General features: G+C 42.3%; 2 protein-coding genes across 3 annotated transcripts; one reads left to right on the forward strand and one right to left on the reverse strand.

Annotated features, from left to right (window-relative positions):
• The first annotated feature begins 1942 nt into the window (after positions 1 to 1942).
• Positions 1943 to 5611, forward strand: LOC134285651 (uncharacterized). Of its 2 annotated transcripts, XM_062846842.1 has the most exons (5): positions 1943 to 2635; positions 2697 to 2809; positions 2870 to 3136; positions 3190 to 3274; positions 3879 to 4016. In XM_062846842.1, the coding sequence occupies exons 1-5, from the start codon at positions 2557 to 2559 to the stop codon at positions 3881 to 3883; spliced, it is 549 nt and encodes a 182-aa protein (XP_062702826.1). In that variant the 5' UTR covers positions 1943 to 2556; the 3' UTR covers positions 3884 to 4016. The 2 variants fall into 2 exon arrangements, with proteins under 2 accessions (XP_062702826.1, XP_062702822.1); XM_062846838.1 differs by having other exon boundaries at positions 3190 to 5611.
• Positions 5612 to 9241: 3630 nt separating this feature from the next.
• On the reverse strand, positions 9242 to 20550 carry LOC109422970 (head-specific guanylate cyclase). Its single transcript, XM_019697870.3, has 6 exons — positions 20393 to 20550; positions 19989 to 20167; positions 19729 to 19802; positions 19520 to 19602; positions 9915 to 11254; positions 9242 to 9859 (listed from the first exon to the last, which is right to left on the reverse strand). The coding sequence occupies exons 2-6, from the start codon at positions 20154 to 20156 to the stop codon at positions 9479 to 9481; spliced, it is 2046 nt and encodes a 681-aa protein (XP_019553415.3). The 5' UTR covers positions 20157 to 20167; positions 20393 to 20550; the 3' UTR covers positions 9242 to 9478.
• Positions 20551 to 22807: the final 2257 nt, after the last annotated feature.

Here is a 22807-nt window from a genome sequence, read left to right on the forward strand (position 1 = left end):
CTTCCACACACTCATCTACAACATAGCGGGACCAAACCAACACAACTACCATGACTCGCAAACATCTTGGAAAACGTAGAACTTGATGCTCTTGTTACCTTCTATTTTCAGATATGAGTCGTAGTGCAGTGGTAATGTCACTGCTTATAAATCACAAGGTCATAAGTTCGATTCTGGTTGCGGCCATTTTTCTTTTTTTTTACTCCAATCCATCTGTCAGATCATTTTATGATATTGGTTAGATGGGCTACAGCCCAGATCTCCCCAGATATTAATCTGATCTTATAGCATCAAAATGAGATATTATTATGTTCTTCCACATGCTAATTTTTGATCTTATTTTTGATCTTTTATCTCTTATGTCAAACAAACCAATAGCTAATAATGATCTTGAGTACTTCACTGAGGAATATCAAATGATGATATTGTTCTGATTTTTACTTCTACTCGGGATTATCCGCGCTCCATCTACTCTGGTAAAAATATGCAGGCATCATCCCCCTCTTCAAACCTCGTTGAGAATACGAGCCCAAAACACGTTCAAGGATGTAGAAGCGAACACGTTGTTCTACGACTTTGGTAACGCTGACTACTTCAACATGAACTCATTTCTTCTGGGTGTGGATTGGAACTCCGCACTTCGTGATGCTGATGCTGACCGAGCTGCTTCTACCGTTGGCTGTATTCTACTGTATGCTATGGACCAGTTCGTTCCGAAAAAGCTTCATCGGAAACAAGCTCATCCGGTTTGGTCAAACGCTCGTCTAAACTACTAAACTAGACGACTAAAAAGGGAAAAACGAAAAGCACTGAGAAAATTCAGCAAAAACAAATCTGCTTTTTCGAGGGCTAGATACCTAGGGTAATTGTTCCCTTCGTTGTGGTAGTACCTAATGTTGCGGTAATGGCATTTGAGCACTTTTTCGACTGAAATGTTACCAAAAGGCATTTTTAATAGATGTATTATGCTTAATTTATAAGATTGCATTTTTTGTGTGCTTAAGTTTTGCCCAAAAACGTAGTTTTAAAAAATATTTTCCTTAATATTTCTGCTGCTGTGTTCCTATTGTTGCGGTAGTGTTCCTAATGTTGCGGTATCCCATATGATTTCAATGGAATACCGCAACATTAGGAACCGAAATTAAATTTTACCTCCATAATAGGAACAGTGTGCCTATTGTTGTGGTATGCGATTATTGATCGAAAACAGAGAGAAACGATAGTTTTCATATTTTTCCCAGCAAATTTGGATAGAAAACTACCGACTAACGTTTTGAAACCGTTCATTAGATGGTACGATCATATTTTTTTGAATTAATTTACCTTATTACCACAACGATCGGCACACTTACCCTACGTGCCAATCAACGATATAAGCGCCTAAATGAGCGATTGTTTCGACTCCATCAAAATCGTTTGCAACGTCGTTTGAAGTCGGATCCAAAAAGTTTTTGGCGATATGTGGGTGACCAACGTAAGGAAACCGGACTGCCATGTTCTATGACCAACGGAATCTCAGAGGCCTCGTCAACAGAAGAAATTACCATTCATTTTCGGGAACAGTTTAGCAGCGTTTTCTCCAATCAACCGACTAGCAACCAAGATGTTATCGCTGCAGCATCCAACAGGCCCATTCCACCGTCCATCGGCCCGCATCATGTGATAACCGACGAAATGATTTACGCAGCTGCGAAGCGTCTGAAGCGATCAACCGGCTTCGGTCCTGACGGCATTCCATCCGTGGTCCTAAAGCAGTGTATCCATACAATTGCATCTCCCTTGGCGCTGATTTTCAACTTTTCGTTGGCAACTGGGGTATTTCCCACATGTTGGAAGGAATTGTATGTTTTTCCATTACACAAGCGTGGCTGCAAACGCACCATATCAAACTATCGAGGAATTGCCGCCCTGTGTGCAACTTTAAAGCTGTTTAAGTTGATTATTAGACCGATGCAAATTTTGAAGTTCTTGCTCCCCTATGCTTAATCGATGCCTTTTGGGGTCCTTATAATGCCCTAAAAAATTGAACTAATTTGGTTTGAATTTGAATGAGCACACGCCATTTGAATTTTGTATGAAAATTAATATGGGAAATGTAAATCTTGCTTTTCGGCCCTAATATTGTTTTGTAATAATACCTAAAAAATAAGACTCCCACGGATTCCCATTGCCCAAATTGGACACTATCAAACTTCCGAAGACATCATAGCCGTAAAACCTATGGAAAAATTGTTATTCAATTTAATTCAAACTGAATACTTTGAAAAGGATGAGTAATTTTAATTTCTGGTAACACTGCTGGAGGAAAATTATTCCAAGCAGGCTTAGCGGAAAAGCTTGTTTTGAATTGTGACAAGATGGAAAGCGCTATGGAAATCGATAGTCCAAAACCCCTTCGATCCCGTTTACAAGTTTTTCTGGTTGGACCGGTGAAAATTGACTTTTTGTCTTCCCGAATCCCAACTAGAAAGGAAGTTTTGCAGGTGTTTTTTTTATTTCTTTAAAGTTGATAAATGTTCAATAAACGAGAGCATAAAAAGAACGGCGGAAAAAGTCATGAGCCTTAATTTTGATAATAAAAAACGGATTGATCACATAAAAGTGGAAATCAAAAAGCTTCACGGATACTGGCGAGGTAGTATTTGGTAGAGGGTTGGCCATTAAGTTGAATATTAAAAAAAATATATCTGTTCTAGATATCAATTCCAACAGAAAACGAAAAACTGAAGCCAAACGACAGTCGAAATTTATTCATGCTATGGAAAAGCCATTTAATTGTACATTGACAGTTTTCAAGGATGATGGAACGGTATGCTATAGTGTAGTATTAATAGCTTTTAACTAATTTTTAATTTGTGATCCATTCAAGGCCTCTCCTGACGAATGCATTAACGACGAACATACGGTGGAATCTAATGATAATGAAAAATCAAATCCGGTTCCTGTACGATCAAATTTACTAACCACAAATGTAACAGCCGCCCTGGATAGAGTAGGAGTTACAGATCGGAAAGCCGAAATCATACTTGACGCTCTATTAAAGGATAATCATTTAGACGCTTCGAAACAATACAATACAAATTACAGTTCCATACGCAGACACCGAATGAAAAACCGTGAAATGCTGTCGGACGAGGTATTTTTTATTTCTTTTACTCAAATTTGTGCTAATATCGAAACTTTCACCAGATTCGAGCACGTTTCGACCCTGAAATTCCGCTAACGGTCCACTGGGATGGGAAATTACTCCCTGACCAAAACGGGAAGAAGGTGGATCGTCTTCCAATCTTAGTGACAGGCGAAAACATATCTAAGATTTTGGCTGTTCCAGCGCTGCCCAAAGGTACCGCTAGTATTGAGGCCAATTCAATCAAGGAAACGTTGGAAGACTGGGGAATTACGGATCGAATATCGGCCATGTGCTTTGATACAACGGCAGTCAATTCAGGACAGCGCATGGGCGTCATCAATCAACTACCGAGAATGATTGGGAAGAAGATGCTACCGCTGGCATGCCATCACCACGTAGCGGAAGTAGTACTTAAGCATGTCTTCGAAGTAGTGGGAGATGAGTCAAGATCCGGCACATTTGACGAGTTCAGATCATTCCAATCGAAATTGAATGATGGCATAATCGATGTGAAGAAGTACCGAACCGCAATGACCTATTCCGCTTTGCGCCGTCAAGTAATGCCGTGGAAAGATTCAGTTATTGCCTTTTGTCTAGAGCAACTGCAAATCAGGCAACCACGAGGAGACTATAAAGAACTTTTGGAGCTCGTTGTGATGTTTCTTGGTGCGAATCCTCCTCAAGGGCCTCGGTTTCGTAAGGCTGGGGCAATAAGCCGGGCAAGATGGATGGCACGCGCAATTTATACATTGAAGATTTGGATGCTTGGCGGACAATTAAAGGAAATCGGTACTACCCTAATGAACCATTATAAAACGATTTGTGTATTCATTGCGCAGTGCTACGTGAAGTTTTGGTTCCGATTAACACTTGCTGCTGCTGCTCCCAGAGTAGATTTGGAGTTTGTTAAAGCAGCCTTCGATTTTCAAGAAAAGAAGTACTCGCAAATCGCCATACGGGCATTTTCCAACCATCTCTGGTATTTCAGCGGCTCAACTATCGCTCTTTCTTTTTTTGACAACAAAGTGGAAACAGAAGAAAAGCGAGAAATGGTCAAGGCACTAACCAAATCAAAAATCCAAACCGTAGATGAGCAGAACCAGTACAAACCACCATGCAAGCCAACCGAAATACACAAAAATTCCTGTTTAAGTGATTTCATTACTGCGCAGTCCTATGATTTTTTCGAAATATTGAATATTGACAAAGATTTTTTGACCAAGGACCCCGAAGAATGGCCGCAAATGAAGGAGTACATTGTTGCACAGAACCGGGTTCAAGCGTTGCAGGTAGTCAATGATATTGCTGAAAGGGCAGTTAAATTGGCTAGCGACTTCAATGGAAAATTAACCAAAGATCCTGATCAAGAACAGTTTTTGCTACAAGTTGTGGAATATCATCGTTCATTGAACAAATAGAATAGTAAATAAATGGTTAAACTCATCATTTAGTTTTATTTAATTTTTTATAAGTAAAAATATTAATAATCTTTCGCATAAGTTGCTAAGCGAGGTTTAACTGATGCTGATGATGAGAAACAAACCCATGCTCAAGGTACCTAGTTATTTTGGGAGTCAAACCCTTTCCACTACCGGTGTTCGATATACTGGGCGCCCCTCTGCCTTTCGCCAAATTTGGAAAAAAAAAACTTCCTTGTCACCTTTTCTGCGTACGAATGCTCCAAGACCAAACGAATAAAAAAAACTTGAGCGAGCAACCTTTAAATAAAATCCATTATCTATTATTGTTATGAGGATATTCAAGCCAGAAAATCATTTTCAATTAGTGCTGTATAGGGTCAGTTTATTGTTCGAATTAGTTCAAGTTTGCTGAAATTAGTTCAAAATTTTTACAAAAACGAGTATTTCAGTTTTGTGGGTATCTTGCCGGGATTACAGGCAATAAAAAAAATACGTCGGCTCCCTCATGGTATCAGTAGGACGGCTAAAGGGGCACTCCTCCCTCCTAATAATTGTACTATAGAAATACGGTCTTTTTCGCCAACCCAAAAACAAACACTAGGGATCGTCTTTTGAACTGTAGATTTCCATTGCACTTGTCATGTTGACATAATTCAAAACAAGCTTTTCCGATAAGCCTGCTAGGAATAATTTTCCTCTAGCAGTGTTACCAGAAATTAAAATTAAGCATCATTTTAAAAGTATTCAGTTTGAATTAAATTGAATAACATTTTTTCTATAGGTTTTACGGGTATGATGTCTTCGGAAGTTTGATAGTGTCCAATTTGGGCAATGGGAATCCGTGGGAGTCTTATTTTTTAGGTATTATTACAAAACAATATTAGGGCCGAAAAGCAAGATTTACATTTCCCATACTAATTTTCATACAAAATTCAAATGGCGTGTGCTCATTCAAATTCAAACCAAATTAGTTCAATTTTTTAGGGCATTATAAGGACCCCAAAAGGCATCGATTAAGCATAGGGGAGCAAGAACTTCAAAATTTGCATCGGTCTATTGATTATCCTAGAGTTCCTATCACAGAAATGTTCGCACTACGTTTCGCCTGATCAACACGGATTTGTTCCAAAGCGTTCAACAAGTACGAATCTCGTTTCATACACTTCATTCATAACCCGTCATATGGAAAAGGGCCTCCAGGTTGATGCCATTTCCACGGATCTGTCTGCGGCCTTCGACAAAATGGACCACGAAATTGCTTTAGCTTGACCGATTGGGAATTTGCGGTAATCTTCTTGTTTGGCTACGCTCTTACCTAACCGGACGGTCTATGCAAGTGAGGATTGGAGACCACCTTTCGTCATTGTTTCGTGTAACCTCCGGAGTACCGCAAGGTAGTCACCTTGGGCCATTTCTCTTCTTGCTATACATGAACGACTTGAACTTCATTTTAAAATGCGAGAAAAAGTCTTTCGCAGACGACCTCAAACTGTTTTACGTTATCACTAAGCCTAAAGATGCTGAACATCTGCAACAGCAATTGGAAGTATTTGCAGCGTGGTGTGACCGCAATCGAATGGTTCTAAACCCTTCGAAATGCTCTGTCATCTCCTTCGGTCGGAAACGATCAATATATATTCACGATTATGTCTCGGCCGGCGCCTCAGTTCAGCGCGAAAACTCAGTTAAGGATCTAGGAGTTATCCTAGATTCTAAATTGGCATACAAGGAACAAGTATCGTATATAATATCGAAGGCATCATCGCAATTGGGATTCATTTTTCGATTTGGCAAAAATTTTCGAGATATCTACTGTCTGAAAGCATTGTACTGCGCCTTAGTACGTTCGACCTTGGAGTACTCAGCTGTAGTTTGGGCCCCGTTTTACCAGAATGGAATACGGAGAATAGAAAGTGTCCAGCGAAAATTTATTCGGTATGCTCTACGTAAGCTCCAGTGGAACGACCCCGTCAATCTTCCGAGTTACGTGGATCGCTGCAAGCTCATCCATCTTGACCTTTTGAGTGTTCGCCGAGATGCTGCGAAGGCCTGTTTTGTAAGTGATCTACTTACATCGAACATTGATTGTCCGGAGCTGCTGAATCAACTGAACGTGGACATCAGAAGGCGCGCTCTTCGTTCTAGTGGTTTTCTGCGCATTATTAGATCTTCGACAAACTATGGGATGAACGAACCTGTTAGGAGTATGTGTCGGGTATTTGTTATTTGTTTTTCTAGTTTTGATTTCCATTTAAGTAGAGCTAAGATACGAGACAATTTTTTGCGTGCACTATCTGTTTAATGTAAAATGATTGTTCTTTTTTTTGTAGTTTATTAAGATTTGTCATTGGGGTGTTTTAACCTGTTGACATTGTAACAATTAAATAAATAAATAAATAAATAAGACTGTCATCGTTTGCGAAATTTTCTCGATCAGTTCGTTGAGTGGTGCCACCTGAATAAATTAACTGTTACCATTCCGAAATGCTCCGTTATGTCATTCCATCGTTTGAAACATCCGTTTCGGTTTGATTACCATATCAATGGAACCACTCTTCAACGGGTGGAAGAAGTGACGGATTTAGGAGTGACCCTGGATCCCAAATTGACGTTCAACAAGCACTATTCATCGATAATAGCTAAGGCTAATCGTCAGTTGGGCTTCATTGCTAAAATCGCCAAGGACTTCACTGATCCTCACTGCTTGAAGTCATTGTACTGTGCGCTGGTACGACCGATTCTCGAAACCGCATCTGTTGTTTGGACGCCAAATGATGTTACTTGGACTTTGAGGATTGAACGAGTTCAGCGAAGATTCATCCGATTGGCTCTTCGACATTTACCTTGGCGTGATCCACTTAACCTTCCAGCATATCCAGCTAGATGCAGACTGCTTAGCATGGACACCCTTGCGAAAAGGCGGAAAATACAACAAGCGATGTTTGTAGCTAAACTGCTGATGAATGGCATTGATTCATCTCGTTTGCTGTCAATGCTGGACATTCGTGCTCCACAACGATCTCTACGGAATTGGTCATTACTACAGTGCAGGTTCCACCAAACTACGTACGGTTATAATGAACCGATGACATCAATGGTTTGAACGTTTACGTTGGTAGAGAGCTTTTTTGACTTTGGAGAGACATTAGGGCGTTTCAAAAATAAGATAAGTCGATCGTCTGTTTTTTAATTTGTTCTTGTGTTAATGTTAGGATTTTTATTCATTAAGACTTTGTAGTCAGATGGATTATAACAAATAAATAAATAAATAAATAAATAAATAAATAATCTCCAGGCCCCTGAAACCACCTGAAATCCCCTAAATCGCTGGTGGGCTTTGTGGCCGTGCGGTTGGCGGCACCAGCCGTTTGGGCGTATTGTAAGCCACGGAGTGTGGGTTCGACTCTTGGGTGTCGTATGTGCTGTCCGTTGTAAGTAATGTTCAGTTTATACATCCTCTTGCCTGTAGAGACTGAACATAACTTAAAGACGGCGAAGACGGTGTGAAATGCCTTTAGTAATGCCTGTAACCTCTTCTGAAAAAAAAAACCATTATAAAGGCCTAGAAAACATCCTGCAATCGCCATAGACACCTTCCAAATCCTCCAGGAATTTCCCTAGAATCACCCGAAGTTCCCAAAGTGCCTTGAAACTCATCTGAAACCCCCATAAAACTTCCTGGAAAGCCTGATAAAATCCCATTAAAACACCTTGGAACTTGAAACACCTTGAACTCCTCTGAAAACCTCCTGAAACATCCTTGCCAGCTTAATTAACTGAGAACTGTGTATATCGTGTGGTAGGCACGAAGATACTATACCCAAAGAATTCAAGGAATTTTCCTTTGCGAAAAGTTCCTGGACCAACCAGAAATCAAACCCGTTAGCCTCCCAAGTAACACATTTGTCACAGAAGAGTCACGGCAGCGCAGGTTTTTGTTGCGCAGGAGTCACTGTGACCTACTTCTGACAAATAAATACTTACTTGCTAGAAATAAGTCACAGTGACTTCGGCGCAACAAAAACCTGCGCTGCCGTGAATCTTTTGTGACAAGTGTAGCATGGTCAATGGTCATGCTAAATACTCATGCCTTTACATCTGTAGCTATATGAGCCCAATCCAGCTCCCTACACTTCCCCTCAATCCAACGGAAATTTCTAAGAAACCCCCTAAATTTCCCTAAAGCCTTGATACGTCTTTAAAACATACTTAAAACCTTTCTTGGGAGCTACCTGGAACTCCCAAAAATCTCTCCAAAACCCTTCTGAAACTTCTATGAAACATATATATCAATTAAATTAAAATATTTCAACTACCTACACCAAAATCTATTCAGCGATGAGACTATAAAGAACAGTCTTTAAAAAAGGAAAACAACATATCAGAAAATTTTACTCCAAAGAGTAAGGAAAAATGGTAGAATTACCTGTATATGCCATACACTACGAAAGCTATGAAAATATAAAGAACAATCTATGTATACAAGAGGAAATACATCATTTTTAAATCAGAAAACAGAAACAAGAACAGAAGTACAGTGATTAGTTGACCCAACGACATTTCTGCCTAATGACTTTCGGCCTTATGACCATTCGGCAACCCACAAATATTACTGAAGCGATACCGTATTTCAAACTTTGCTAAGATGGGAGTGATACAGTCCAGTTAGTCAGATATTATTACTTCGTTCTTACTTTGATAAATTGGTTCATCAACGACATATCGAGAAAATAACATTTATTGTATTGTTCAATTTCCTAAGCGTTACATCCGATATTATAACATCATTTTAAGTAGAAATATACTAGTAAGATTTGACACATAAAGACAGTCTAAATTTGCTACAACATTTTGACAACTTGGTGCTACACAGACCAGTATTCAATCGATAGTCACACACTTAACACTGATTGGTTCCCTTAGTGGTTTATTTACTCTCTTCAACAATTATGGTCTCACTGCCATCCAGCAGCGTTTGCTTCATAGCCGCCTCAATGTGCTCCTGAATGGTTGCATCGTCGTTTACCGTCGGATGCTTGTACCCCTCGAGGAAGTAGCAAGGCAATCCCTTGGCCTCCGCAAACTCTTTCGGCATGCAAGAAGCATCTCTCGGCTGCAACTGGAAGTTGTATCCCGGGTGCTTGATGAGCCACTCCTTGGTCGTAGGGCTGCAATTGATCTTGCATGCTTCACTTCCCGATTCGAACTTGTTGGCAATGGTAACGTTGTGTCCAAACAGGCAGTAACGAGGCATCTTCCGACCGACAACTCCGGTCAGAACCGTCCCGGTATGAATGCCGATACGCATCTGAAATTGAGAATGTTTGTAAAATGTATTGGAAGAATGGAGACCCGTGACTCACTCTAATATGTTGGCCATCGTGTGTATTGTACAAGGAACAAGTCTCGATCATCCTCAAAGCCATCCATGCCACCTTGTGTGCATCGTAGATACTGGCCCGGTGTAAACCACTTGCAACGCAATACGCATCCCCAATTGTTTCCACTTTGTAAACGTCGAAGAATCCGCAAAGCTCATCAAAGTGCTTGTACAAGCACTCCAGCATGTTGATTACCATAAACGGAGTTGCCCTAGAGCAGATACTAGTGAATCCAACAATGTCACTGAACAGCATTGTTACGTCCGAGTACGTCTTAGCATCGATCTGTGCTCCAAGCCAAAGCTTCTCCGCGATATCTTCCGGGAACATCAACTGCAGCAAGTTCACATTCTTCTTACGTTCCTTGGTAACCGCCGCGTTCGCTTCCTCGATGGAACTTTTAAGCTTATCCATACGACGACGGAGCCCATCTTGAGCTCGAGCCTGTTCTCCAACCAAAATCACCTCTCTGGTGGCATCATGCAGTGGAATATCAGATATGAAGAGTCCATTGCAGGTCAGGCCCTCCAACCCGTCCAAGAAAGGAGACCCAACAAATAGAAGCGAGTTGGACTCCGGGCAGAACACCATCTGTCCTTTGATCTCCAAACCTTTGGCGAAGAAGTCGGGACGACCTGGAGGGGCACGCAGCGAGATCATGAAGGGTGTATTCGTACGGCGGACTATCTCTCTGAATCTCAACGACAGCCCACGGGGTCGTTTGAAGCGGAAATACGTGCACGCCGACAGACCACTTGTCGCCATGTAGTTTTTGAACAACCGGCTGAAGCCTTGCCCAACCTGTACCAAGTTTAAATTCTCATCCATTATAAAATGCCAAGGAAACGCCTTGCAGAAGAAATCATTGTCCATTTTGAGATCTTTCGTGTCGGATGACACGCTCTCCCGCAACGTTCCATGGACCCGATTGTCAGCCACGATTGGAACGACCTGTTCCTCGAAATCATCCAACTTGAACAGGTAACGATAACGCGGTACGTCTCCATCCAACGGTTCCATCTCAATTGGCGGTTCGTAGTGGAACAGCAGTCGGCTCAACGCTTGTAGACATCCAAGAAGCAACCATGCCAAAACCGGTCGTTCCGATGTAAAGATCAGCTCACCTTCTCCGGCACAAACGAACCCGGTGTCGGAGATGTCCTCTTCCTGCAGTTTGAGGACATCGTATACGCCGTCCAGAGATCCGAGAAACTCCTGCAGATTGGATCCCAAACACTTGAATGCCCGTTCGATGATGCCGACACAAGCCGTGTGGATGAGCTCGTTGCCCAACAGAACCAGGATTTCGCTGGCCGATGATTCTGTGGAAGAGATAATGGTCACAAGTAAACTCCGACAGCAAAATACTAGCAAATCGAATGCATAACAAATTGATATTACATTTTGATATCAGTTTGTTTTGATTAATTTCGATGTAATTTTAAATTATTACAAATGCTTAAATAATTTCCGGAGGTTTAGAGATGCATGGAGCTCCAGGATCGTACCTGAAGCACCTTTAAATCCCCCTGGGACCCCATGAGACACCCCTGGGACCAGTGTCTGAAAAGTGAAGCGTTTTTTCCCGTACGAAGCAAAATTTGTCCCTTTTTGACCGGCACTTATCAATCCAGAGCGGTAGCTATATGCCTCATTAGCCCACATGCTTCTGAAGCAAGGGAAAACAAGAGCAATGAAAATTATGCCTGATGGTTCAGTTACGTGTGTGTGAAAAGTGAAGAACGATGGTTCAGTTGAGTGTGGCTCTCTAAATCTTTTTCTTCGCCGGTGTATACGGCAATGAATATATGAGGGTTCGATGCTGTTATTACAATGATACATTTGAGGCTCCGTGAAACGTCTTTGAGACCCTCTGGAACCCCTTTAGCCCTCCTGAAGCACCACAGAGACCCCTCAAACACTCCTAAGACCTTTTGGCACCCTCCTGAGACTTCCTAAAATGCCCCTGAGACACCCTGAAGCGCCCAAAGACCACCAGAGACCACATGAGATTCCCCCTGAAGCCCTATGGGACCCAATAAAACACACCTGATACCCCCTTACCTTACCGGCTAGGCTAAGGCCTGAGTGAGCTCTGCTGTACTTAGTAGCCGTCTTCATTCTACTCGGTCCATGAGTGTATGTCTCCCAGTTTCGTACTCTGCGAAGGGTACGACCCACCTAGCTCGCTGCTTACCACGTCTTCTTGTACCTGACTTGTAGGATGACTTTCGAGAATCATTTTAGTCGGGTTGCTATCCGACATCCTGATGACCCATGCACCGTAGCCTCCCGATTTTCACGGTGTGAACGATGGTTGGCTCTTTCAGCAGCTGATGCAGTTCGTGGTTCATTCGCCTTCTCCAATTCCCGTCTTCCATGTGCACTCCGATACCCCCTACTGAAACCCCCTGGGACCCCAAGAAACGCCCCTGAGACCCCCTTATCTATAGAATGAGAAAATGTGCTGATCAGAAACCCAAGATGTGGGTGCTTGGGTTATATGGAGATTGATCCACTAAAAACTCATTCTCTCTCTTCCTTACCTTCGCGATGCGCCCGTTACTCTATTGGTAAGCGTTCCACCAGCTACCGTTTAACCTTTCAGGACGTGCGCCATCAAGCAACCGAAATTGCACCACGCTCGCGCTGTATATGACGAGGGAGGTTTTTTGGTAGTGTTGTACTTTTTACAACAACGCGCGTCCTGAAGGGTTAAGTTGTCCTCTCTCCCCTGGATGCTTGGATCCAGGCTAGAACTAGACTACCCGTTGGACTCAAGCTCCTGGAAGATCGGCCCGCCATTTTCTCTGTTGTTCTTGTACGATTTGGGAGACCGTGGAAGTAACGGAATTCCATCCCGTACACATCCTTTCAACAATGTTGTCTGGAGTGACATATCTACCGCATATCTCCTGCATACTCTACCTTTGCTTTACAAAGCGTGGGCATTAGAAGAGCACATATTCCACGGTCTCATCGCAGTCTGCGCATTCCCGCATCCCGCAGCGGGAGAGCCTGCATGTCGAATCTGTGTAGATACCGCCCACGTGTCTCGATCTCATCCAATCCTCCACTATGCCAATTGCGTGCGTTGCTGTCAGCTCCACTTCCTCTATTGACTCGCCGTATACCACGAGGGTAATATCATCGGCAAAGCCGACCTTCTCCACGCTCATTGGAAGTATGTATGAGCCTCAATACGCCATCATTTGTCGCGTTCCATAGTACCGGGTCCTGAGGTGATGTTGTAGCTATATTCACCTTCTTCGGTGTCATAGATTAGCACTCTTAGACTAACCGGGACTCCTAGGTCGTGTATGGCACACTTGATGGTGGCGATGGCTGACGCCGTTGAACGCATTCTTCTCGTCCATCGTAACGACCGCGCAGTAGCGGATTCTCGTTCGCTTATTTTGAAGCGCTATCTCGACCATTTCGGTTACAGCCTTAATAGCGTCACCCATCCATCGAGCCTTCCGGAAGCCAAACTGGTTATCAGGGAGCCCAGGGTCATCTGGTTTTTCGGTATAGGCCGTCAGCCTCGCCAGAATGATTCGTTCCAACAGTTTCCCGGCGGTGTTCAGTAGACTGATTGGTCTATATGCCGACGGGTCGCCAGGTGGTTTTTCGCACACAAAAGCCCGCGTGGATGCGACGTTTGAAGAACCGGATCGCTACATTGCGGACCAAGATTGGTCGATTAACACAGTACAAGCAGGGGAATCGATCAACGAGGCTATTTCGTTATGCTGCTGAAATTGTGAAGCCCGCAGAACTCCGAGATCTCACAGAAGTCAACATTATGGAGATCCTCAACACCCATGTACAGCGGTTGAGTGCTCTTGCAAAACGATTGTGGCGTTATGGAGAATGTTCGAAGCGGAAAGGACAAAACCGGATGTTCAACATTAACAGTACCGATCAGTATATAAACAAAAGGGAGTTCTACAACTGCATCCGAAACGAAAAGCCTGATTATGAACAGGGCCTTCCGGAGATTGGCGACGTCACACAGTTCTGGGCCAATCTATGGGAGAGCCCTGTCCAGCACAGCGACGACGGGATGTAGTTAGCAGAAGAAGAGCGACAGTGTACTGAAGTTGGAGACATGACCGCGGTCGTAGTAACCGCCCAGGATATACTCGAGGCTACCCGGTATACCAGGGGCTGCACCAAGACCCGATTTCGTGCACAATTTTTGGTATAAAAAAAAAACTCACGACGATTCACGGGCGGATGGCGGAATGGTTCAACATGGTGCTAGAAGACCCCACGCAGCTACCAGAGTTCATTACCAGGGGAATCACTTATCTTCTGACGAAGGACCAAAACACAGCTGACCCAGCAAAGTACAGACCAATAACGTGCCTTTCAAGTCTGCACAAAGTGCTGTCGTCGGTAATAGCGAGGAGGATACAAGCCTACTTCGATGCCAACAACGTGATGACCGAGGAACAAAAAGGCTGTTTCAAAAACACTCAAGGCTGCAACCAGGTCATCATAGACGCAGTCGTTGTGGGTCAAGCCACCGAAAAGCAGAGGAACCTGAGCATGGCGTACATCGACTACAAGAAGGCGTACGACTCAGTACCATAGGGGACTGCATGAAATTCTCTCCTTCTCTTTCACTCTTACAGAAAATTTGTAAACAACAAGGCCAAGAAACGTCAAAATCCCATACAAAATCAAAACAATGCAGTGCCCTATACTCGTACCTACTTAAGGTACTGCAGTTGTACAAGGTAGGCGAGAACGTCATCAGGCTGATGCAACACGATAAAGACCGGTCCAGAAAGTATGGACGCATAAAGAAAATACTGGCATTTCAAAACTATTGATGACTAGTTCTTTTTAAAAGCTATATCCTGTTGGTCAACCTATTTTCTCAGCATTTGTATAGCAGTTTTTGCGATTCCGACAGTTTGTTTCAAAATACATGAACTTTCAGCGGAACATCTTCGCAAAAATGTTCACAAACGATGAACAGAGCTTGAAAGATCACTAAGGAAATGGGCAAACTATGGTGGCAGTGAGTAAGAAAACCGTGCAAGCAGCAATCAGCAAACACTGTAGGGATAACACGTTTAAGCATAGGCAAAAATTGGATTAAAATTAAAGATCCTGCCAACCCTAGTTTGGAAAAACAAATAATGAAGGTATTTGAGCACACGAAAAAAAAATCTTCTAACTGACACAGAGTGGGGTATGACCAAAAAAGTTACCATTTCGAATTCCAATGTTCATCGTGGCAAAGAACGTTTGATTGTTCGATTCTATTGTAAGCAGAAACAGCCAAAACGAAGCCCGAAATTAGAACCATCGATCAGGCCCAGTCAACTGAAGACTAGGTGCGTCCATACTTTCTGGGGCAGTCTTTATGGGGATGTGGAGCACGTCCCTACAAATTACCGACGGAACAGCTGTGTTGCGGTCCAGAACTCTCAGCATCAGGAGGGGGATATTTCAAGGCGATACCTTTTGTCCGCTTTGGTTCTGCCTTGCGATGAACCCCCTCAGCAGAGCACTCAACCAATGCAACTATGGCTACCAACTGAAAAGTGGGGGAAGGAGTACAAGAATAACCCACACCTTCTTTATGGGTGACCTGAAGCTGTTTGCGGAATCAATACAGAGGCTGCATCAACTGTTGCAGCTTGTGACGGTGTTCAGCAACGACATCCGGATGGAGTTTGGAATTGACAAATGTCGGTCAGTCCATCTTCACCGGGGTCAAGTAGTGGATGTCAGCTGTTTCCGCGTCAACGAACAGGAGGAGATTCGGAATATGGTTGAAGGCGAAGCGTACAAATACCTCGGCTTCCTGCAACTGAGGGGTATTCGCCACACAGCGATCAAGAAGGAACTGCAGTACAAGTTCTTGCATCGTGTCAACTGTGTTCTGAGGAGCTTTCTATCAGCCGGCAACAAGGTGAAGGCGATCAACATGTTTGCTGTTCCCCTGTTGACCTACAGCTTTGGGGTGGTAAAGTGGACCAAGATTGACCTCGAGGCGTTAGAACGAGCAGTACGAGTGGCGTTCACCAAGCACCGCATGCGCCATCCAAAGTCGTCCATTGAGAGAGTCACCCTGCCACGCGCAGTAGGAGGAAGAGGCGTCACCAGTATCCAGGCACTATGTGTCTCCCAGATCCAGCAGTTGCGGGCATATTTCATAGAAAGCCAGAACCGTCATGAAATGATCGCACAGTATGTGAAGCTGACCACGGTTACAGCGCCCTGCATCTGGCGCAGGAGGATTACCAGCTGAACTGCGACATCAAGACCGTTAACGAGATGATCGTAGCGTGGAAGCAGAAGGAGTTGCATGGGATGCACCCCCATCAACTGGAGCTCGAGCACATTGATAAGGCGGCGCCGAAAGCGTGGCTGGTGCGGGGTGACCTCTTCTCGGAAACAGAAGGTTTCATGGTAGCCATCCAGGACCGGGTAATTGCGACGAAGAACTATCCGCGGTACATATTGCACGAGCACGTGGAGCACCGCTGCAGGAAGTGCAATTCAGTAGGAGAAACGATCGAGCATGACGTTGCAGGCTGTTCAGTGTTAGCTGGATCTGCCTACCTCGATCGTCATAACGAAGTTGCCAAGATTGTTCACCAGAAGCTTGCTTTAAGGCACAACTTGGTCGACAGATAATAATAACTGTATCTGCCAGCAATAACCGGTCGCCACGACTACGGCTAGTGCTTTACAATACAGCTGAAAAAACTAGAGCAACACCTGGCCACCATATTGCATGGAGCACTAAGGCGGACCAAAAGGCTAGATGAGGAATTCCCCACCAATAAAGTTTTCCATGAAAAAAAAAAAATAAAAATAAAAATATTTTAACAAGAGTCATTAATTTTCAAAATGTTTTCGTCTATAAAAATCGGTATCCAAATTAAGCTTCCAGGAAAAACATAAAAGTGTAGGGATGTTCAGAAATAAAAAAAAATCAAAAACCACACACTTAATTTGGAATACCGTGTTCGGTAAATTTTTGACGAAAATAGAACAGCTGAATACAGCTATCCTGCATTGTTTACGTTTTGCACCCGGTTTTGACAGATGGTGTACTGAGCCTCAGTTAAATCGATAATCGAAGCTACCGAAATAGTTCTGCTGCTCTATCTTCGTCAAAAAAGTGCTGAATAGGCAAATTCAGGATTGAGTGTGCAGTATTTAAAAAAAATAACCTTTTAAAACATGTGTTAATCGATTTTAGATTACAAAAAATGACATTGGATCATTAGACATAGATCAAAATCAAAAACTTGGAAAGGGTTAAGCAAACGTTACACGTTTATTTTTTAAATCAAATACAGGCCCTCTGGGTATATGTATTTTAGAGTGATGAAGTATTTTGAAACTTTAAAATGCCTTTCCAACTCTTTGGAGTCGGAAGGGTCAATATAATCCCGGCGATGGAACAGAGCATAAGAAACGTGTTCGAGACCAGCGAGATTGCGGCAGCGAAGGCGAAACAATCCTGCTCCAAAGGGTTAAACAAATTTAAGCATTCCAAAATATTGTTTCAATGTACTTAACACATACCCAGAGACCAGTACTTGTTTTAAAAATAGAAAACATTTAAAGCCTGTATCCGCAATAATCGGGACACAAAAACACAGCTTTAACTCTGCAATTTTTACATTAAAATTGCTCAAATTTTGCCTAATAACATCTTAGGATGTGTTCATTTCACCTAAAAAATTTCATGTGAATCGGTGCAGTACTTTTTGTTGTAGCAATGGAAGAGTAGAATGTGCGCCATTGAATTTTGTACAGCCCCTTGTTTTGCTTGTCAGCGCTGTAACTTTTGGATTTGGCAAAGGACATGGCTGCAATTTTGAACACAAACCTTCAATTTACATTTGTTGCACAGGCAAAATTTAAAAAAAAAACAAAATCGATGCACTATCAACAATTTTATAGTCATAACATGTATTGGAGCTGATCGTGATTTTAGCCCCTCAAACAGCAATTAGTCAGCACTCTTTATTGTTTTGATTGTACTATTAAAAGAACTATATCAATAATCATGAAATTTTGCAGGCATAGTATACACATAATCAACACTACCTTCTGTGAAAATTTCATGAAAACTGGTAGAGAAGTTCAAAAGTTATGAATAGGCAAACATCGCACATGTAATATGTACACGAAAAATTTTCACTAAAACTCACCTCTATTAACCCACTAGTAACTTTCAAATCAACTGATCAAAGTTGATGAAATTTTGCAAGAAAGTGTCTCTATAAGTATCATAACTTAAATTTCATAACTATCACCACAGAACTTTCATAAAAGAACCATCTATCATGCGAATGAAAATTTTTCATGATTGTACAAAATGCTTAAAACCATGTCTGTTTGTTTTTCATTCACAGCTAAAAATAATAACTTGATGATTTTGTGGCTATATCGCTACCTAGCGAATTCTATCATATCTATCATTTCATTATCCACTTTGATCTCTTCTCCCTTATACTATGAGTAGAAAGAGACCGATATAGCCACAAAATCATCAAGTTAATAATAGAATACGGTCGATAAACAAGAATATGAGCTAAAAATAATGCATCGATTTTTATGAAATTTGGTACAAATAATAAAAATACAATGATTTGACCAATTTTACCGATTCCACAGCGTAACAAAAATTAACTTTTGGTCTGTCTCAAGAGCAAACTTATGTGTCTCTGACAGATTTTGGGCCGCTGAATCCGAATCCGGGCTCAGATTTGCTCCAGCACGTCACAATTTTGTAGAATTAGCAACTAGTTAAAATACACAAGAATAAAAACAAAAAAAAACGTCACAATTTTAAGCTATACCTCAATTTATAGGACAAAATATGCGATTTTGGGCTTTTTTGACTGCAAGCTTTTAAGCATGGAAATATTTGTTTTAATCAATCAAAGGATAACTTGGTCAATTAACATCTAAATGACCGACTCATGCAAAAAGTTTCGTTTTACCAAATCGAATTTGATAGTTTTAAGCGATTTATGTTAGGTACGATATTTCCCATACAAGCCACTCTCCAAAAGTTGCATGCAAGTTTACATACTGACATAAAATGCTTAAATCTAGGCTTAAATCTACCAAATTTGACTTGGTAACACGAAATATTTTGCATGAGTCATTAATTTAGATGTTAGTTTACCAATTTATCCTTTGAATACTTAAAAAATATACTTCCATTATACTTCCATGCTTAATGGCTTGCACTCAAAAAAGCCCAAAATCGCATATTTTGGCCTATAAATTGAGGTATAGCTCAAAATTGTAACGTATTGGAGCAAATCTGAGCCCAGATTCGGATTCAGCGGCCCAAAATCTGTCAGAGACACATAAGTTTGCTCTTGAGACAAAAAAATGTTGCGCTGTGTTCTTTGCAGAGTCCCAATTATTGCGGATACAGGTTTTAATCGGTTATTTTTTATTTTGTTGATTTGGGGTATCATTTATCATCCCAGTAGTGAATGATGTTCGTTTTTGATGAAAACACTTTTATTTGCTATGTATCACAACATATCATAAGGATTCACCCTAATATTATAACTAAAATAGCTTACCATCGATTCGATTCAAATTGTCCTGGACGTCCGCCAGATAATCATAATGAGGGTAAATGTGCAGCGCATTGCGGTCTGTTCTCCTACAAATACACGAAAAAGGAAAACATGTTTCTGTTTACTAACATGCCCCAACCTCCATGAAAAACCACCCACCGAGTTCAAAACATAAACAACCCCCGTTTTTCCGAGCACCACTACACACTTACAATTTCTCCAGAGCGGGCCACCTGTTGCGGTGCTTGTCAATCAGCGACATGAGCGCCTCGTACACGTCCTCATTCTTGACAGCAGCCGAAGTAAGCACGAATCCGGACGGAAGCACCGAGGGGGGAAAGTCAAAAGAAAAAAAAAAAGCCAACTCCATCGATTAGCAGTGTGCAGGAAAAATTGGGGAAAAAATGGCGGCCACAATGTTACTGGAAAGGACATTCCGATGCTCTTTTTGGGCTCGCACTTGGATGCCTACCGAAGGTGCCGTTAGCAGCTGGATGGCCGCATTGAGATGGGTCAGGGTCAGTGCGTCGTCCGGAATTTCACTCAAATCCTCGTCGAGGTTCCATCCGGCTCCCTCGGCAATCGAATGCTGCCGGTGGAGCATTTCCGAAGGGGGATGACGCGAAAATGGACAGGCCATGGTTTTTGGTGCTGAAATATTTGAGATCTGATAAAATTCGCACTTTTTTCATAGTTCAGCAGTCAATATAGGTAAGAGTATCTTCAGGAAAAGCTACTGGAATACTTGAAATAAATTCTTTATAGGATTTCCCGTGTCCAGTGAATTTTCCAACTCATTTCAAAATAGTGGAAGTCCTTCAAATTAATTGACGCTACATGTACAAGAGTAAATAAATTTTGTTCCAAACTACTTACCTTGAATAGGTTGAAAATTCCAACGTGTAAAGAATGCAAATGGTATTTTTATTCAACAATTTCCTTCATTTGTAAAAATATCCTCCGTAGTCACCGCACAATATGAGGAACTGGTTGAATAACTATAGAGTAATCCACTTTGCAGGATTTTTATCTTGTGACGGAATAATATGAATACTGACTAATAGGCAGTGCTGAAAATTTCATTTCGTCATAATCTAAATTCAACCACCTACGGCTCATTTTAGAAGCTGAATTTGAGGATACGGTATATGAAAAACTTGTGCGGCTAGACCAGTTCTGCAAGAAAGTCACGGAAAAACCGCTATTTTTCGAATATTTAAGGTAAATGTCACGGACTACCTTTGAAAAATGCCAAATGATATTCACCGTGGATATCATTGGGATTTTCCGAAGGTAGTTCGTGACATTTACCTTGAATATTCCAAAAATAGCGGTTTTTTCGTGACTTTCTTGCAAAACTGGTCTAGCCGCACAAGTTTTCCATATACCATGTTCTCAGGTTCGGCGTCTTAAATGAGCTGTAGGTGATTGAATTTAGGTATGACTAAATGAATTTTTCAGCACTGCTAATAGGGTATTAGTTTCCTCATTACGCATGTGGCTTCCATTTCATCCAAAGCAAAGCAAAGCAAAGCAAAGCAAAGCAAAGATAACCGTACACATCGTAGTTGCTACTCCGTGATTGACCAGAACAATCGAAGTTGCACAGAGAGCCAATGAATGTGAAAGCTTGGGACTAGCTAACCATTCTCAATGTGCACAATTCGAGAGTTCAGCTATTTAAAGTCAATAACGGCGGTGGCCACGTCCTTACGGTCATCAGGAAAGGGAAGGAATGTTAGTTCGACAACCGTTGCTACTAGAAACCGTGGAATCCACAGCATCCCCACAGTTGTCACGGGAAGGAATGGTGGTTAGTAGGGTAGGGTAAGGTGTGGATCTAGGAGCCACCTCTGTTAGGTGATATGATCCACTAGTTATATGGAAATACACGTCGCGGTCTTTATCACGATTATGATTTATTTGATCACGATGACCACTGATCCCGGATTTCGTGCTCGCGTTTCCATCGCCCTACCGTGGAAACCGACTGATCTACGATTATTGTAGCGCGATTCTGAACCCGGATTTTTCACTCGCACTTCCATCGCCCTACCGAGAAAACCGACTGACCAACGAATATTGTAGCGCGATTCTGATCCCGGATTTTTCACTCGCACCCCCATCACTCTTACCTGAAAATTGTCAGCCATTCGAAAATTCTCAAGCTAATCTGATTCCGCATTCCACACTATCGCTTGCATGGCTCTACCGAGAAAACCGACTGACCAACGAATATTGTAGCGCGATTCTGATCACGCATGTGGCTTCCATTTCATCCTACGAAAAACAAAGGATTCAAGCGTTGTTTCTTATTTTTGTATTTTTTGTTAGAAGTGAGCACACATGAAACAAAAAGAACGGAATCAATCGATGCTGAAATCGCTTGTTCTCAAATAGGATGAATATGGGAGCGTGAGATTACTGATGGCACACATACCCTACCATGAAAATTTAGAATGCGCTATATTAAAAAAAAAAACTTTATTTTGTAAATGGAGTGAACGACACAGTTTGACGATTAGTTACTCACCAACTCAACTTAGGATAGGGGACTTCAGGCCAACAACCTACTGTATCAGAAACCCAAAAACCGCTTTCAGGTCCTCCTCGAGCATGGTCCATTTCTCGTGCCCGTAGAGGACCACCGGTCTTATTAGCGTTTTGTACATGGTGCATCTGGTGCGCTCACGTCGTTGTCAACCGTCAGTAAGGATCCGAGGTAGACGAATTCCTCTACCACCTCGAAGGTATTCCCGTCTATCGTAACATTATTACCCAGACGAATCCAGTCATGTTTGGTTCCGCCTACCAGCATGTACTTTGTTTTTTAAGGCATTCACCACCAGTCCGACCTTTGCTGCTTCGCGTTTCAGGCGGGTGTACAGCTCTGCCACCGTTCCAAATGTTCTAGCGATAATGTCCATGTCGTCCGCAAAGCACACAAATTGACCAGATTTTGTGAAAATCGTTCCACGGCTGTTGAGCCCGGCTCGTCTCGTCGCATCACACCTTCCAGAGCGATGTTGAAGAGTAGGCATGAGAGTCCGTCACCTTGTCACAGTCCCCGACGAGATTCGAATGAACTGAATAGTTCACCCGAAACCCTTACGCAGTTTTGCTGCACACCGTCCATCGTTGCTTTAAGGTGAATATATAACGAATCTGAAGAACCAAATGATGGGTTGTGCTGAAAAGTTGATCGATTGATCACCACCAGCGGGTGACCAATCGATCAACTGTTCTGCGTGGTGAGACATTTGGTTCTTCAGATTTGTGCTCTTGAAGATC

This window comes from Aedes albopictus, chromosome 1 (assembly GCF_035046485.1).
Source record: "Aedes albopictus strain Foshan chromosome 1, AalbF5, whole genome shotgun sequence".
NCBI lineage: Eukaryota > Metazoa > Arthropoda > Insecta > Diptera > Culicidae > Aedes > Aedes albopictus.

Coding starts and splice junctions, on each gene's coding strand:
- LOC134285651 (XM_062846838.1), top strand. CDS start 2,557: ATGAGCCTTAATTTTGATAATAAAAAACGGATTGATCACATAAAAGTG. Junction 2,636..2,696: donor GCTTCACGGATACTGGCGAG/GTAGTATTTGGT, acceptor TATCTGTTCTAG/ATATCAATTCCAACAGAAAA. Junction 3,137..3,189: donor GTGAAATGCTGTCGGACGAG/GTATTTTTTATT, acceptor AACTTTCACCAG/ATTCGAGCACGTTTCGACCC.
- LOC109422970 (XM_019697870.3), bottom strand. CDS start 20,156: ATGGCCTGTCCATTTTCGCGTCATCCCCCTTCGGAAATGCTCCACCGG. Junction 19,803..19,988: donor AGCTGCTAACGGCACCTTCG/GTAGGCATCCAA, acceptor GCTGCTGTCAAG/AATGAGGACGTGTACGAGGC. Junction 9,860..9,914: donor ACGATGGCCAACATATTAGA/GTGAGTCACGGG, acceptor TCTCAATTTCAG/ATGCGTATCGGCATTCATAC.